The 16,283-nt window shown below is 60.5% G+C and overlaps 2 protein-coding genes across 3 annotated transcripts; one reads left to right on the top strand and one right to left on the bottom strand.

Annotated features, from left to right (window-relative positions):
- Positions 1–1,286: 1,286 nt before the first annotated feature.
- MRPL11 (mitochondrial ribosomal protein L11) lies at positions 1,287–15,350 on the bottom strand. The gene is made up of 6 exons (XM_054035905.1): positions 15,242–15,350; positions 14,594–14,728; positions 3,226–3,321; positions 2,772–2,865; positions 2,008–2,167; positions 1,287–1,733 (listed from the first exon to the last, which is right to left on the bottom strand). Exons 2-6 carry the CDS (start codon positions 14,714–14,716, stop codon positions 1,622–1,624), a joined length of 585 nt encoding a protein of 194 aa, XP_053891880.1. The 5' UTR covers positions 14,717–14,728; positions 15,242–15,350; the 3' UTR covers positions 1,287–1,621.
- Positions 7,029–11,438, top strand: LOC128841144 (transmembrane protein 121-like). 2 transcript variants are annotated; one of them, XM_054035904.1, is made up of 3 exons: positions 7,176–7,265; positions 7,518–7,690; positions 9,923–11,438. In XM_054035904.1, the coding sequence occupies exon 3, from the start codon at positions 9,967–9,969 to the stop codon at positions 10,873–10,875; it is 909 nt and encodes a 302-aa protein (XP_053891879.1). In that variant the 5' UTR covers positions 7,176–7,265; positions 7,518–7,690; positions 9,923–9,966; the 3' UTR covers positions 10,876–11,438. The 2 variants fall into 2 exon arrangements, with proteins under 2 accessions (XP_053891878.1, XP_053891879.1); XM_054035903.1 differs by lacking the exon at positions 7,518–7,690 and having other exon boundaries at positions 7,029–7,265.
- Positions 15,351–16,283: the final 933 nt, after the last annotated feature.

The raw sequence follows: 16,283 nt of genomic DNA, 5'->3' as shown, positions 1-16,283 counted from the left end.
CTGGCTCAAACAAAGGGCAATGGCTGCTCCTTTGGCTGGGCAGGTGGGGGCTGTTGGCCAGCATGGGATGTGGGCTGGGACGGCCCTGGCAGAGCCCCAAACAGGGCCCCCATGCTGCAGTAAGTTAGCCACCATCTCCCCAAGCCCTGCTCCATGCCAGCAGCAATGCAAATCGTGGATAAACTCTGCCACCTGCTGGGGACAACAGGAAACAGCAACTTTTCTCTCATTCCCCCCCAGCCCCCTGCCCCTCAATCCCAATCTGTCACCCTTGGCAGTCCCAGTCCTGGGCTCCCCTACCCCCACTCCTATTGATACCACTTAATGCTGATAACTCACAGTCAATCAAGAGTGCATGGAGGTGCCCGCGGCAGGCTGTTTGCCCCAGCAACCACGTTGTGTCCCAGCTCCAGGTAATTCTAGTCTGTCTGTTCACCTGCTTATTAGTTTCAAATAGAGATTTGATTCCCCTTCATGTCTCACCTTAAAATCTTGTGAAATGATGCTATAGATACTACCCAGCTGATGTGCCCTAGCCCAGAGGCAGCTGCATCTCTGCACCAGGTGAGGGATCCTGGTATAAACAGCCCCCCTGCCCCACCCCAGAGGTAGCCGCATCTCAGCTCCAGGCAAGGGATCCTGGTATACACAGTGCCCTTGCCCCACCCCAGAGGGGGCCAGGTCTCAGGATCCCTGTATAAACAGAGCCATACCCCACCCCTGAGTCCATTTCCTGAGTTAATACAGTAAACCGAGACCCTGGGGAGGGACAAGGTACTTATGTTTCCCGTCCAAAATACATTATGTTGAATTTATGATTCTTGATGATTGTTTGTTCTTGTTTTGTTCATTCCCCCAGCTGGGTTTGGTGTCTCTGAAATACATCCAATATATTGTAACACAATGGCTTCTCTCCCACTTTCCAATCAACCTGAGTTTTGACAGAACCGCAGCTGGGTCGGTCCCCCGGATGTCTCAGCACACAGCACCGTCCCCTTCTCTAGAATTGCAACTGGCATTAATAATAAAGCAGCTAGTTTCCAGCCCTTGGGTTACAAATATAATCTCCAAAGAGCTGTCCCATGTGTAACCCATGCAGCACTAGCTGTCTGAACTAGAAATGAGGGAATAGCCCCGTGTCCTGTTCCCTGCCCCCCATCCTCTCCCCGAGCCAGCTAGTCTGACCGCTCTAGGGCTGGATCCAAGCTGTCTCCCCCCAGAGGGAAAAGGCCCCATATCCCAAGTCCCTACCCCTGCACACACACACAGACACAGGCTGCTCCTAGTTTGGGGGTCACAGTGGGGTTTTATTGGGTTTGGATTTTAATTGCATCAAAGCAATTCAGCACATTTTAAAGAAGGATTGGTTGGATATGAGGGGTGGGCCTGTGGCAGGGGGTGGGGCTAATTCCCGTTCTCCATAGAGGCAAGTCCATAGGACAAAGATGGCCAGGATAGGGGAACAGGGGTGGGGGAACGGATGGACAGACTGACATGCTGCTCCAGAGGGGATGCCCCCAGCTCCCCACGCCCAGAGTGGGGCTTTGACCCTGGGGGCCAGGAACGTGGGATCTGGACTTGCTGGTCCTGCAGTCCCCTAGGGAAGCGGGTGTCCTGGAGATCATTTCTTCTTGGAGGCTGCCGCCAATGCCGCTGCCTGGGCTTCTGCTGCCGCCACCGCCAAGGCCTCCTCGCGCTGCTGCCGGAACACGGCATATTCCTCTGCACTGAGGCTGGTGCGGGGAGAAGAAAGGGGTCAGACCTGCCTGACATGGAAGACCTGGCTCCCAGCCCCATCTAGCACACTAGACCACACCCAGCCCCACCTGCTCTAACCACTAGATTCCACTCCCTGCCCAGACCTGGGGATAGAACCCAGGAGCCCTGGCTCCCAGAGTCAGGCATAGAACCCAGCAATCCTGCCTGCCAACTCCCCCCGCCCCTGCACTCACCCAGAGCTGGGAACCCAGGGCTCCTGCCCCCCATGGACTCTGTGTGGGTACTCACTCTCTCACCACCTTGATGCCCAGGGTTTTGGCACTGCCAATGAGGGATTTCACCACCTTCTCCAGACTCGTGTCCCGCACCACAAAGTTGGAGTTCTTGGACTTCACCAGAGCGATCTCGTACAGATGCTTCAGGGTCACCATGCCCGCTACCTCGTGCCCTGTTCAGCCAGAGACCTGTTAGCTCTACCCATGGGGCCCCATTACAGCCCCCTGTGGGCCCCTTGCATCCTGACCCACAACTCCCCTACCCCATGTGGGCCCCCATGTCCCAACCTGCAGCGCCCCCCAACAGACCACAGGGCCCCTCCAGCCAACCTGCAGCCCTCCTGCAAGGCCCCTCCATCCTGACCTGCAGCTCCCCGTGTGCCATGGTCAGACGCAGTCCAGGGGACCCACAGGCTCTTTCTATGGGGTGCACTTGCTGCAGGGCATCTCCAAGAGGGGGTGCGTGTGTGGGGGGGGTGAATCCTGGGGGCCCAACTCTCCCCCCAATACCTGTTCACAGGGCATCAGGGCCAGCAGGGAAGTGGAGGGAGGCCCTGGGTGCCACTCACCATGTGCTAGCTGGGGTTCAGCACAGAGGGCAGCGTGGGCACTCCCAGAGCACAGGGTGACTGCCCCCCGCCATCGGTGGGACCCCTGCCCTAATCACCCTGTGTGGCCCTGCTCCCATATTGTGCGAGTCCCTCCCCACCAGTCTGGGCCTCTCCCCTCCCTGCTCTGTGTCCCTCCAGTTTGCGTCACCCCCATTCATCTCCTCACCGGTCTGTGCTGCCCCCTTGTCGATGCCGGCGGCTGCCTTGAGGAAATAGGAGGCCGTGGGCTGGTTGATCTGGATCTCATAGGTTCTATCTGGCTGCAACACATTGAGGGGGTGGGCTTAAACTGGGGTTCTGCCTGAGGAGACGTAGCCCAGACCCTTCTGCACCCCAAAGGGAGACCCCCCCAGTAACCTGCCACACACAGATCCTGCCCCACTGCAGAGGGGTGTGCTCTGGCCCAGTGGCAGTGATGGGGTGGAGCAGGATAGGGCTGTGTGTGGTGGTGCCTCCCCCTGATATCAATACACATGGGCAGCAGGGCTGCGGGGTAGTGGGGGGCAGCAGGGGGCAGCAGGGTGTGGGGTTCCTGGGGCGTGCGCGCTGGGCGGGGGTTGTGCTGTGTGTGTCTCTGGGTGTGCTGGGGTGTGGGTTGCAGGGGGTGGAGGGTGTCTCACCTTGACATCAATGCGCACGGGCAGCGGCACCCCCTCCTTGATGTCCTTGGTTCGCTCGTTGAAGTCCTTGCAGAACTGCCCGATGGGGATGCCCCTCTGGGGAGAGAAGCAGGGACACTGTCAGGGGGTTCGGATCCCCCACCCACCAGCCCCATATGCCCCAGAATCTCTTGCAGATCCACGTGTGACCCAACCCCAAACCACAGCTGGTGCTCCCCAGAGGGGAAAGGCCCTGTATCCCATTCCCCGCACCTGAGCCACCCAGTCCCCTGCCCTGGGGTCACATTTCACTGGTATATGCCCCCCCCCATTCCCTGTTTGATGGCATGGGGTGAGGCTACTGCGCTCCTTCCCAGAGGGGCTGGCCGCAGGGCCGGCTCTAGGATTTTTGCCGCCCCAAGCAAAAACAATTTTGGCCACCCCCCAACCCCCGTTTTTTCTTACCCCACCCCCGGCCCCGCCTCAACTCCGCCCCTTCCCCAAATCCCCAGCCCTGCCTCCTCCCCCAGGCTCTCAAGCCTAGGAGGGAGAGAGGGAGGGAGGGGGAGATCCCGAGCGGCCGCAGCGCATGAAACAGCTGATTTGCGTGCCGCTGCTCCCCCTCCCTCCCAGGCTCTCAAACCCGGGAGGGAGGGGGAGATCCCGAGCGGCCGCGGCGCGTGAATCAGCTGTTTTGCGCGCCGCGGCCGCTTGGGATCTCCCCCTCCATCCCGGGTTTGAGAGCCTGGGAGGGAGGGTGAGCAGCGGCGCGCGAGCGGCAGCAGCGGAGGTGAGTTAGGGTGGCCGGGGCACATTTTTAGGGGCGGCATGGCCCGCGTCAGAATGCCGCCCCTAAAAATGTGCCGCCCCAAGCACCAGCTTGTTTTGCTGGTGCCTAGAGCTGGCCCTGGCTGGGCGTAGAGTCCAGATCCAGGGTGTAACGCAGGGCTCTGGATCTGGTGGGACGACTTGTGCAATATGAAGTTGTCACTAATGATCAGGCCAAATAAAGCTGAATTAGAGCAGCACTCGCTGCCTCCCGAAGCAGTTGTGAGCTCCCCAGGGAACCCAGACACCACACCGACCACACACACGTCCCACCTAGATGGACCCCCAGACATGCGCAGCATAATCCCTGCCCAGCACACACACCCCAGCACATCTCAAGACATGCACAGCACAACCCCCACCCAGCGTGCACACCCCAGCAACCCCACACCCTGACACACGCGCAGCACAACCCCTACCCAGCGCACACACCCCAGCAACCCGACACACACACAGCACCACCCCGCCCAGCACACACACCCCAGCAACCTCACACCCCGAGACACGCACAGCACAACCCCCACCCAGCACACACACACCAGCGAACCCCACACGGGCAGAGACACACGTAGAGACTCCAATGAGCCCTTCTGGCCTCAGAGCCTATGAACCACACACTGCAGGACCTGCTCCCTCCAGCGGGAGGCAGCACACACAGTAGCCCAGACCCCATGCCCATGCTATTGCGCCCCTTTGTTCATTGCTCTGGTCACTGCGCTATGATTGACGGGAGGATACCAGGGTGGTGCCTCCCTCCCCCTCCATCTCTGCCTGCCTCCGGAGAATTTCCCGCCTCGGGGTTGCAAAGCTATCAGGGCAGGCTGGCTACTGCAGGGATCTGCACCAGGATGGGCTGACACTGGCGCTTTGGGGCCCAAAATGCTGTAGATGGACCTGTAACCCTGCCCCCGGCCCAGGAATGGACAGTCCTGCCCCAGAAGGGACTGAACTCCTGGCCCCAGGAGAATCAGTGGCACTGTACAGGAGCAGCAAGAATGCCACCCCCACCCCTCTCCCAGAACCAGGGGCAGACCCCATGTCCTGATTCCCACTCTAACCACTAGACCGCACTGCCCTCAAGCGCTGGGAAGAGAACCCAGGAGTCCTGGCTCCCAGTCCCTGCTCTAACCACTAGACCCCGGACCCCACCCCTCAGTCGGAGCCCACTCCAGAGCCCGCCATCTCCTCGCCCCCCGGAGCACCGAGAGCAGCCCAGGCTCCCCGCCCCCGCGCCGCCGGCGGCACAAGGACCGCGCAGAGCCCGGACCCTGCGGCGGGATTCAGGCCCCGCCCCCTGCGCTCACGCACGCGCGCCGCTCCAGCATACGGGACCTGCAGGTAATGGGGGCGGGGAACAGGCTGCCCTGCCCCCGGGGGTCTGGCCGGGAACGCCTCCGCGCGAGACGGGCAGCGGGAAGCAATGGGGGGATTGGGGGCCGGGGGGGGGAGAAGCAATGGGGTGGGGGAGGCAATGGGGGCATTGGGGCCTGGGGGAGGAGGAAGCAATGGGGGGATTGGGGGCCGGGGGAGGAGGAAGCAATGGGATGGGGGGGAAGGCGATGGGGGAGGAGGAAGCACTGGGATGGGGGGGGAGGAGGAAGCAATGGGGGGATTGGGGGCCGGGGGAGGAGGAAGCAATGGGATGGGGGGGGAGGAGGAAGCAATGGGATGGGGGGGGGAGGCGATGGGGGAATTGGGGGCCGGGGGGGGAGGAAGCAATGGGATGGGGGGGAAGGCAATGGAGGAGGAGGAAGCACTGGGGTGGGGGAGGCAATGGGGGAATTGGGGGCCGGGGGGGAGGAAGCAATGGGATGGGGGGGAAGGCAATGGAGGAGGAGGAAGCACTGGGGTGGGGGAGGCAATGGGGGATTGAGGGCCGGGGGAGGAGGAAGCAATGGAGGGATTGGGGGCCGGGGGAGGAGGAAGCAATGGGATGGGGTGGGGGAGGCAATGGGGGGATTGGGGGCCGGGGGAGGAGGAAGCAATGAGATGGGGGGGGGAGGCGATGGGGGAGGAGGAAGCACTGGGGTGGGGGAGGCCATGGGGGATTGGGGGCCGGGGGAGGAGGAAGCAATGGGGGGATTGGGGGCCGGGGGAGGAGGAAGCAATGAGATGGGGGGGAAGGCAATGGAGGAGGAGGAAGCACTGGGGTGGGGGAGGCAATGGGGGATTGGGGGCCGGGGGAGGAGGAAGCAATGGGATGGGGGGGAAGGCGATGGGGGAGGAGGAAGCACTGGGATGGGGGGGGAGGAGGAAGCAATGGGGGGATTGGGGGCCGGGGGAGGAGGAAGCAATGGGATGGGGGGGGAGGAGGAAGCAATGGGATGGGGGGGGGAGGCGATGGGGGAATTGGGGGCCGGGGGGGGAGGAAGCAATGGGATGGGGGGGAAGGCAATGGAGGAGGAGGAAGCACTGGGGTGGGGGAGGCAATGGGGGATTGAGGGCCGGGGGAGGAGGAAGCAATGGAGGGATTGGGGGCCGGGGGAGGAGGAAGCAATGGGATGGGGTGGGGGAGGCAATGGGGGGATTGGGGGCCGGGGGAGGAGGAAGCAATGAGATGGGGGGGAAGGCAATGGAGGAGGAGGAAGCACTGGGGTGGGGGAGGCAATGGGGGATTGGGGGCCGGGGGAGGAGGAAGCACTGGGATGGGGGGGAGGCAATGGGGGATTGGGGGCCGGGGGAGGAGGAAGCAATGGGGGGATTGGGGGCCGGGGGAGGAGGAAGCAATGGGATGGGGGGGGGAGGCGATGGGGGAATTGGGGGCCGGGGGGGGAGGAAGCAATGGGATGGGGGGGAAGGCGATGGGGGAGGAGGAAGCACTGGGGTGGGGGAGGCAATGGAGGATTGGGGGCCGGGGGAGGAGGAAGCAATGGGGGGATTGGGGGCCGGGGGAGGAGGAAGCAATGAGATGGGGGGGGGAGGCGATGGGGGAGGAAGAAGCACTGGGGTGGGGGAGGCCATGGGGGATTCGGGGACTGGGGTGCGATGGGGTCAGGCTCACAGGATCTGGGGACACATGGTAAGCCCCGACCCCCTCCCCACAGGCAAGGCTGTGCAGGAGCAGCACCCAGGGCTGTGGATTGGGGAGCAGCCAACAGACACAGGGGACTACCCACAGCTTGAAGCCATGCCAGGGAGTGGGGCACAGACAGCCGGACAGAGCCCGAGCCCTGGACTGATGCAGGGGGAGGAGCGAGGCCCAGCCTGCTCCCAGGGAGGACCAGGATGCGCAGGTCAGTATGTCGCTCTGAAATCACCCCTGCTCTAACAAACTAGACCCCTCTCCCCTCCCAGAGCTGGGGACAGAACACCCACCCCTTTAGCATCACAGCAGGGAACTTAGGTCAGCGGCAACAAACAGTTCTTCCTGTCACCCCCTGAACTACTGTGCAGTGCTGCTTTTACACAACCCCAGCCCAGAGGTGGCTGCATCTCAACACTGAGCAAGGGATCCCAGCATAAACAGCTCTCATACCCCACCCCAGAGCCAGCTGCTTCTCTGCACCAGGCAAGAGATCCCTGCATAAACAGCCCCAGTGCGACGCTGCACAGTCTCTGGCTGTCTACTAGTCTGTGAAGTGCCCGAGAGTCCTGCTGTGGGGAGACGCTGGGAGCTGACGCATCTCTGGCAAGGCAAATGAATCCGACCGACCGTCATGTGAGTAGGGAGGGTGGAGAGCCCAGGAGCTACTCGCTGGGCTGGAAGCTGGCGTAGGGTGACCAGATGTCCTGATTTTATAGGGACAGTCCCGATATTTGGTTTTTTTTTTTTTAATATGGGCTCCTATTACCCCCCCACCCCGTCCCGATTTTTTCACACTTGCTATCTGGTCACCCTAAGCTGGCACCAAGGAGGGAGGGACAGGCCCCAGCACCCACCCCCACCTGCAGGGATCACCTACCAGGAGGAGCCGTTCCCATCCCCTGCCAGAGCACACTGCTGTCAGCAAGCCAAATGGCTGGTTCTGGGATCCACGGGTGGGAGGGGAGCACGAAGACAGCGGGCAGGCAAAGCGTGCCCCACTAATACAGGCTGGCATGTCACAACCAGCTCCCAGCACAGAAGATGGACATCCCCACCTGAGCCAACAGTCCCCCTGCGTCAGGGCTGGATCACAGCCAGCAGGGCAGCCCCTAGACAGCAAAGGTCCCAGCCCCCAGAACCAGCCAGTGCCACCCCCAGCTGTGTCACCCTTCCAAACTCCATCATTCGGGGGGGAAAGAGGCAGGAAAGACAGTGATGGGGAAGAGCTCATTGAAGCTTCACTCCCTCCCTCCCTCCCCCCCAAAAAAGAAATCCATAAATCATGCTGCCATGCTAGGAGCTGGCACTATCAGCTGCACTGGCATCAGGCCAGTTGGGAAATTGGACCCTTGGTCTCTACCATCAGGGGGGGCCCAGCCCCTACTCAGGCTGGGGCACAGGTCTGCTAGCCAAAGCTGAGACAATCCTACCCCGCCTCCTTCCTGCAGCATCCTAGTCAATAACCACATGGGCCCTTTAACCTCTGAGAAATCAGTGCTGTGTGTGCACCAGCAAGGCACCTAGCGCCTGCCTCAGGGTTGGGGTGTAGGGGCTATTTATACAGGGATCCCTCGCCTGGCGCTGAGATGCAGCTGGCTCTGGGCTGGGGCACGGGGGAGGGGTGGCTGTTTATACAGGGATCCCTCACCTGGCACTGAGATGCAGCTGGCTCTGGGCTGGAGCACGGGGGACTGTTTATATAGGGATCTCTCGCCTGGCACTGAGATGCAGCTGGCTCTGGGGCATGGGGCTGTTTATATCTAATCAACAGTAATGAAATGCCATGTCAAGGTGGCTGAAGTCGCTATTTGTGGCTGCAGTGTCTTGGGGGAGCGTGAGCATGGCCAGTGTGTATGTTTGTAGTGTTCGCATGGGGCGGGGCAGGTGGAGGGCTCTCCCTCCGCTGGCTGCTCTCCCCTGAGAAAGTGCCATGGGGAAGGACCAGAGTGGCAGGGGCTGGCTGCCTTGCTGGCCCATTAAGAATGAGGGGACAGGGCTGCCAGCAACACTGATAGTTGCTGGGATCAGCAACCAAATACCTCGCTGCTCAACTCCTCCCCGCACACAGGTGCTGCTGTTGGAGCCAGCGGTTAGAGCTGAGAGCCAGGACTCCTTGGTTCTACTCTCCACTCTGGGAGGCGAGTGAGTCTAGTGGCTAGAGCAGCAGGCTGGGAGCCAGGAGGTCTAGCCCCAGTACTGCCACTGACTCCATGTGCCCCTGGGTGAGCCCCTCTTGCTCAGTGCCTCAGTTTCCCTGTGTGGGACAGCACTGGGCTGACCCAGTTTCAGGGTCCCTATCAGGTATGGGAGCCAGCAGAGTCAGACCACTCCCATCATCCTGCCTGCCCAGCCGTGCTCCTCAGATAACTCCCTACAGGCACCTCCCCCACTGAGGGCATTCTGTGCTAGAGGGGGCCCTGTGGGACTGGTGCAAGGGCTGGGGTGAAGTACAGGGGGAATGCAGGGGTGCTGGGCCAGCCCCTCCCTGGGAGCCCTTCAGAGAGGCTGCATTCCTCAGGACAGCAAAAGGGGAAGTGCGTTCCCTGCAATGCAGCCTGTAGGGGGCAGAGGGGAGCACAGTCCCCACCCCCTGCCCACAGCACTAACCACGGGGGCATTTGGAGTGACCCATTCTGGAGGCCCGGCATTAGCCCCAGGATGGTATGTGCATGTCCAGAAGCCACGGCCTGTCCTTGGTCCCCCATGGCCCAATTGTCCATAGCCGGGTCCCCTCTGGCCTGTCCTCGGTCCCTGTGGGCCCAGCATTAGCCCCGGGATGACGCGTCCCAAGTCTGCAGCCTGGTCTCTCATGGCCCATCCTGTCCCAGGCAAGTGTAACTCACCACTGCTGTCTTTTCCCCGCAGGTGCTGCCAGCTGGCCACCCCCTGTGACCAGGCTCCCCCGCTCCATGGCACCACCGCCCCCTGCCAGCAAGCCACACGCCTGCATGTCAGCGGTGGTGATCGTCTCCACCATGGCAGCAGTGGACGTGTACCTGATGGAGCTGAGCGCTGGAGCACAGCGGGCCAGCGTGCTGGCCCTGGCACTGGCAGGTGATCTGTGCTTCCTCTTGGTGCTGCGCTATGTGGGGGCATGGGCGGGTGCTGAGGCGCGGACCCCGCGGCATGGCTACACCATGGCACTCTGGTTCCTCTTTGTCTTCACCCTGGAGATCAAGCTATACTTCATCTACCAGGGGTACCGGGCCGACCGGCGCACCCCTGACCCGCTGGCCCGCCGTACCCTGACCCTGCTGCTCTCCATCTGCATCCCCTCCCTTTACGTGGTCCTGGTGGCCACCGAGCACCTGGAGCATGTGGCCACCTTCCGGCGCAAGGAGGACCTGCGCGGCCGGCTTCTCTGGGTGGTGGTGGACCTGCTGGACCTACTGGAGATGCAGGCCAGCCTGTGGGAGCCTCAGTGGCAGAGGCTGCCGCTGTGGGCTGAGGGCCTGACTTTCTTCTACTGCTACAGCCTGCTGCTGGTGCTGCCCTGCGTGGCACTGGGCGAGATGGACCTGCCCGCCCCACCCCGCCTCCCACTTTACCCGCTGCTCAGCCTGCTGGCTGTCAACCTGGCCACATTGGCCATCCGGGCTGCTGACCTGCTGCTCTACCGCGACCAGCGGGTCTCTGCCATCTTCATGGCCAAGAACCTACTGGCCATCGCGCTCAAGGGGTGCACGGCCTTGCAGTACCACAGAGCTGGGGCTGCTGGGCTGGGGGAGCTCCCCCCTGGGGACATGCCATGTCACACGCCCCGGCGTGGGGGCATGGACAGCACCTCTGGGCCCAGGTTCACCCCCCGGGAGTTCTGAGTGCGCAGGGACACTGCAACACCCACACCCTGAGCTGGAGCTGTGAGCATGGGGCCAGATCCCCTGTTGGTATTTTCCGGCAAAGCTGCCCTGATGTAAACTGGCCCCCAGACTCCTTCACACGCAGAGAGGGGTTGAGATCACAAACCACTATTCACTAACGGACAGGACTAGCATAGAAAGGGGTTGAGGAACACCAGGCATAGCAGGGGACTATGGGTTGGGATTGAGGGGCGCTGAGATAGCTGGGGAGCTGCAGGTGGGGACTGAGGGACACCAGCAGTGCTGGAGTGGGAGGCAGGCTCCACCCCTGCCCTTTGGGCTCCACTCCCCACTGTGTACACTCATCACCCCTGTGTTGAGCTAGACTGAGACACATGGGCCCACACCCAGCTGGCCCCGTGGTGAGGGACTAGAGTGTAGCGAGCCCAGGCCGGAGCACTGGATGGGCCCAATGGGTAGTGCCAGCTATGGCCCTGGCACTCGGAGAGGTAGGGGGCACATGCCTGGGGCCTGGATGCTCCATGCAGGACAGAGGCAAAATAAAGAAGAGCTAACACAGACCAGACCTTGGATCCCAGTGTGCACGGAGTTCTGGGGCTGGTGCACCACGGCCTGCATTCTCAACCCGGTGCCCCCAGGGAAGCGCCAGCCCCTGACCTTGGGGAAGGCGGGGCAGGGGAGGGATAGAGCCCTGAGTACCCCTTTTATCAGCCAGCAGGAGGGAAGGGGAGGGGAGCCAGGACTCCTGGGTTCTGTCCCAGCTCAGTCACTGACTCACTGTGTGACCTCAGAAATGTTTTGTCCCTCTTTGGGCCCTCTGTTTCCCCATCATAGAGTTCAGGGCATTCCCATCCCCGTGGCGGGTGGTTAGCGAGTGACCACTGACCACGTGCTGTGACATCCCCTACGAGGGGCTGTGGCCCCCTCTCATCACTGGGGAGAGGCTCACGCATTGGCTCCTTTAGAGCCAGGCCCAGCCCAGTACCTCAGCAGCTCCCGGCTCTGTGCTTGGGTTTCCCTGTCCCCTCCAGCTTGAGAGAAGGGGCTTTAACACAGCCTTCCCTGCACCCATCCTGCAGCCACTCACCTGCCCCAGCGCTGGAACAATGCCACCTCTGGGATGGGCACAGGGGCTGTTTATACAGGGCTTCCTCCCCAGCACCCCTTGGAGGGGAAAGGGCCAGTGCCCCATTCCCTGGCCCCGCTGTCCCCGGGGGGGGGGGGGAGAGAGGGGAATCGGGTAAGGACACAGAAACAGAATGAGCCCCACACTGTCTTTCCCAAAGGGCATTGTCCCTGATCTGGCCCCAAACCAGGAGGACTGGCTGGCTCATGGCTTGGGGACTCAGGGCTGTCAGCTCATATTTACAGCAAAAGCCTTTTGTGGGTTTTGCAGCAACCCCCGGCCCCTTCTCCAGAGCTGGGACAATCCCAGCTTGGGGGCCAGGATTCAGTGGGGTCACCCCATTGCCCTTTTACAGGAGGGCACCTCATGGGGCAGCAGCCCAGCAGGACTCTCCACACTCCCAGCAGAGGAGAGACCAAGTGCCCTGCTGCTGGGACAGATGCCCACTACCCACCGGCTGGGCCCCGCCGTGCCAGGAGGCAGCATGGTCTTGGGGAAGGGTGGGAGGATGCTCTGGGCTGGGACTCAGGGGTGCAATCCTCGCCACTGATTCCCTGCGTGACCATGGACGAGTCGTGGCTGCTCTATGGGTCCCAGCTAACAGCCACCCTACCTCTGTCCAGGAGCTCTTTGGGACAGGTCTCTTGGTATGGGTCTGTGCAGGGCCGGGCGCGCTAGGAGCCCTGATATCAGCTGGGGAAACGTCTGTGCAGCCTCCAGCATGACGAGGGGTGATCTCAGTCGTGTGTGTGTGTGTGTCAGTAGAACGGTGCCTCTGGGCTCCACCTTTGCACAAGCAGCAGCTACAGACGGGCTCTGAGCCCGGGGCAGGCAGGGGCATTCTCAGCCATTCCAGCCCAGCCCCTCTCTAGCCATTGTCTGAACACAGCCCAGAGCGGGTTGCAGCAGCAGACAAGACAACACACAGGCGCATCGCTGGGCTGCGCTCACTCTAAGCGGTGTGATCGGGGGTGCGGCGGGAGCTTGTGCAGTCACATCTCAAGGCCAGAAAGGCCCATTCAAATCCTCCAGTCTGACCCCCCCGGCTGGATAATCCTCCCAGGGATCCTGCAGCCTGCCCAGAGCTGCTCGTTAAGCTGGAGTGGAGCTTTTAGAGAAAGACTCCAGAGCTGAACTGAGACTCCAAGCAACAGACTCCCTTCCCACCCCCACCCCATTCCTGGGGCACTTGTCAGAAGGGCAGATCTGCCTCCCTCTTAAACAATGGCCCATGAATGCATCCAGGCATCACCTCCAGGCCCTTGACTCTCACTCAGCCTCTGCTGGTGACATTAATGAGCTCCCTGCTCCAGAACCGCCCCCACCCTGCACGGAAGGGCTGAGAGACTGGGAACCCCTTGGAACCTTGTCTGGGAAAAGCTAACTCCATGTAGTTCCCACAGCCTCTCCCCGCAAGACATTCTCCAGCCGTTGGGTCACTGTGGGGCTCTTTTCTGCACCCTCTCTGATTTTTCAACACATGGCAATGCATGTGGATGCACTACATGGACTAGGATGGGGCAAAATCCCCTCCCTGCTCATACTCACTAATCCTGTTTACACAGTCAAGGGGATCACTAGCCAGTTTCTAGCCCCTTTCATAGGGGTGCATTGATTTTGCCCCGCCCTAGGTGTTTCGTCAGAATACCGCGAGGTACCAAGTCAGATGCCTTGCGGAGTCCCAATCAATTGAATCAACGCAGTTACCGTCAGCGACTAAGCTGTGATCTCAGCCAATCACGATGCCAGACTCGTCTGACAGACGGACTCCCCAGAAAGTCATCACCGGCAACAGTTACAACACTCGTTCCTCGCAGCACAGGTCTGAGGCGCTGCCCCATTTGGGGAGAGCAACGAAAGCCTCCGAGATGCCCTTCTTCTCTCTCATAGCTAAAGCCACCAGTGCCAGCTACTCCCAGCCTGAACTGATCCTTTCCACAGGCATTTGAACGAAAGACAACCCCTTGTGATTCCCGAGTGCCTCATGCCTCATGCCCAGCCTGGCTGCCCCGATTGGGACTGGAACCCCAACATGAAGTTCAATAGAGCAATATCTCTCTGTCCCCCACCCCAAGGGGGAAGATGCTTCAATTGCAGAGAGCTCAAGAGCCAGTAGAGGGACTGGGCCCCATAAGAGACTCAATCCCTAAAGGGCTCCGTGCCCCCATGTGTCTCCCAAACACGCCTGGGGAGGCTGGATCTCTTCCTGCCCGCAAACACTGTGCCCCTGGGAACAGGTGTAAGAGGAAATCCTCCTTCCGTAAGCTGGGATGCTGCCCTGACATCTGCATCCAGCCAGCAAATGGGAGGGGGTTAAAGACCCCATACCGCAGGATTTGAACCACAGATCCAACAGCCTTGAGCAGCCCAGAGTGAGAGCAGCTAACCCCATTCCCACCTTGTGAGTAGCCACAGGGGGGAGCAGGAACCCTGGGGAGGGGATTATTTTGGAGCATCACTGTCCCAGAGGCACCTGCTGCCCTTGCAGTGAACCTCATTCGCCCACACCACTTGTTAAACACACCAACCACCCCCAGTATAACAGCCCTCCCCGCCCCGATCACACAGCCAGTGAGAGGCCTGGCCTACCTGCCCGAGGACAGGGCCCAGGGGAGGCCCCGGCATGGCCTGCCCTGCCCGGATGATCATTCGGATGACACTCCCGGGATCGACCTTCTTTGCAGCTTTGGCGGCACGGGAGATTTTTGACATGGTGAGTCTCAGCTGCGAGATGAGGACAGGGGAGAGGGGAGGTCACAGGGGGCAGAATCCAGCCCCAGGGGAGAGCGCTGGGGAGCTGGCAGGCTCTCTCCAGCACCCACCACACTGGCACTAGAAAGGGCTCCTTTGCCACCCAAGAGGTGCCACAGGCCTGGGGAAACTGTTGTTTGTGCCATATCACGGTTAGAAACCACTATTCCCTGAGGGTCCTAGTGCTCCCCACCCCTATTGTACAGCCATACACCTCAACCCCCCAATCCCCATGGCTCCTGTACACGCCCTAACCATACACCTCAGTCCCCTGTACACACCCTAACCATACACCTCAGTCCCCCCCAATCCCCTGGCTCTCGATACAGCTCAGCCCCCCCATCCGCCCTCACCATATAGCTCAACCTCCTTCGCGTCCCACCACCGCATGGCCCCTGCCTGGCTCTTGCCCTGTGCTCCCCACCCATGGCCATTCCCCAAACCTCAGCCTCCCTTCCCCATTGCCCCACGCGCCCCAGAACTCACCCTGGGCTCAGCCCCTAATATCAACTCCACTCGCCGCTCTCAGCGCAGCCTGGGCGCAGACATATTGGGGCAAGAGACTCGGCGAACGGCATGCCGGGAGCTGTAGTTCCCTTTGGTCCGTCCCCGTGCATGCCCAAATGTATGCTGGGAGTTGTAGTTCTCACTAGCCCTTCCTGTGCACTCCCACGTGCATGCCGGGGGTTATGGTTCCCCCCTCCATGTGCATCCTGGGAACTGAAGTCTTCCCCACCCCTACATGTGCTGATATAGGTGCATGCTGGGATTGGTAGTTCCCATCCCAAAAGAGACAGACAGACACACACACATACACACAGTGCTTTGTTTTATTCTAGAGAGCAGTTCGATCCATCCAAGCTTGCTAGTCCTTTTCAGTAAGCCAGGGTGTTCCAAGCTACTTCTCTCACCTTCTTCAGGCTTTGTAGCAAATACGGAGCTCGATCCCCAAAGGGCAGATTCCCTGTACACGCCATACTGAGGCAGTCTCCAGCAACGCAAACCCTAAACCCTCACGAGTCTGGCCTTAAAACCCAGGAGAAGATCTTAAAAATCTCGAGATCTGTTTTTAATGTGTATACATATGTGGGGGGTGGTATTTTTATTTGCCTTCTGATGTCTGAACCTTTATGGGGCACTTGGGGACAAGTTTTTTTCCACAATCAGGAGAGCTGACTTTCAATTGCTTATTTTAATGAAAGTTAAGATTCTTCTGTAATGCCAAAAGTCTGGGCGCTGGGGTTTTAAGGGAAAAAGCAAATATCATGAAACTCACGATAAAATCAGCAATGTGGGGTCTCTCTCTTCCACATATAGAAACTCTGGAATATTTGTTGGCCTGCCTTAAAGTAACCAGGAAGGCTGCTTGGCAAACAAACCTTACTCAGCTTTTCCCTCCTCTCCCCCCCAAAAACCCACACACCCTTTGTGTTGTTGAAATTTGCAGATTTCAGGTTTTCTCCCTGAAATGTTTTGACAAAAATAGATGTTTTTTGAAGGGGGGGGGGAGGAGAGAATGGGATTTTCA

This window comes from Malaclemys terrapin, chromosome 7, assembly GCF_027887155.1.
Source record: "Malaclemys terrapin pileata isolate rMalTer1 chromosome 7, rMalTer1.hap1, whole genome shotgun sequence".
NCBI lineage: Eukaryota > Metazoa > Chordata > Testudines > Emydidae > Malaclemys > Malaclemys terrapin.
This window is presented reverse-complemented; position numbering and strand designations above follow the sequence as displayed.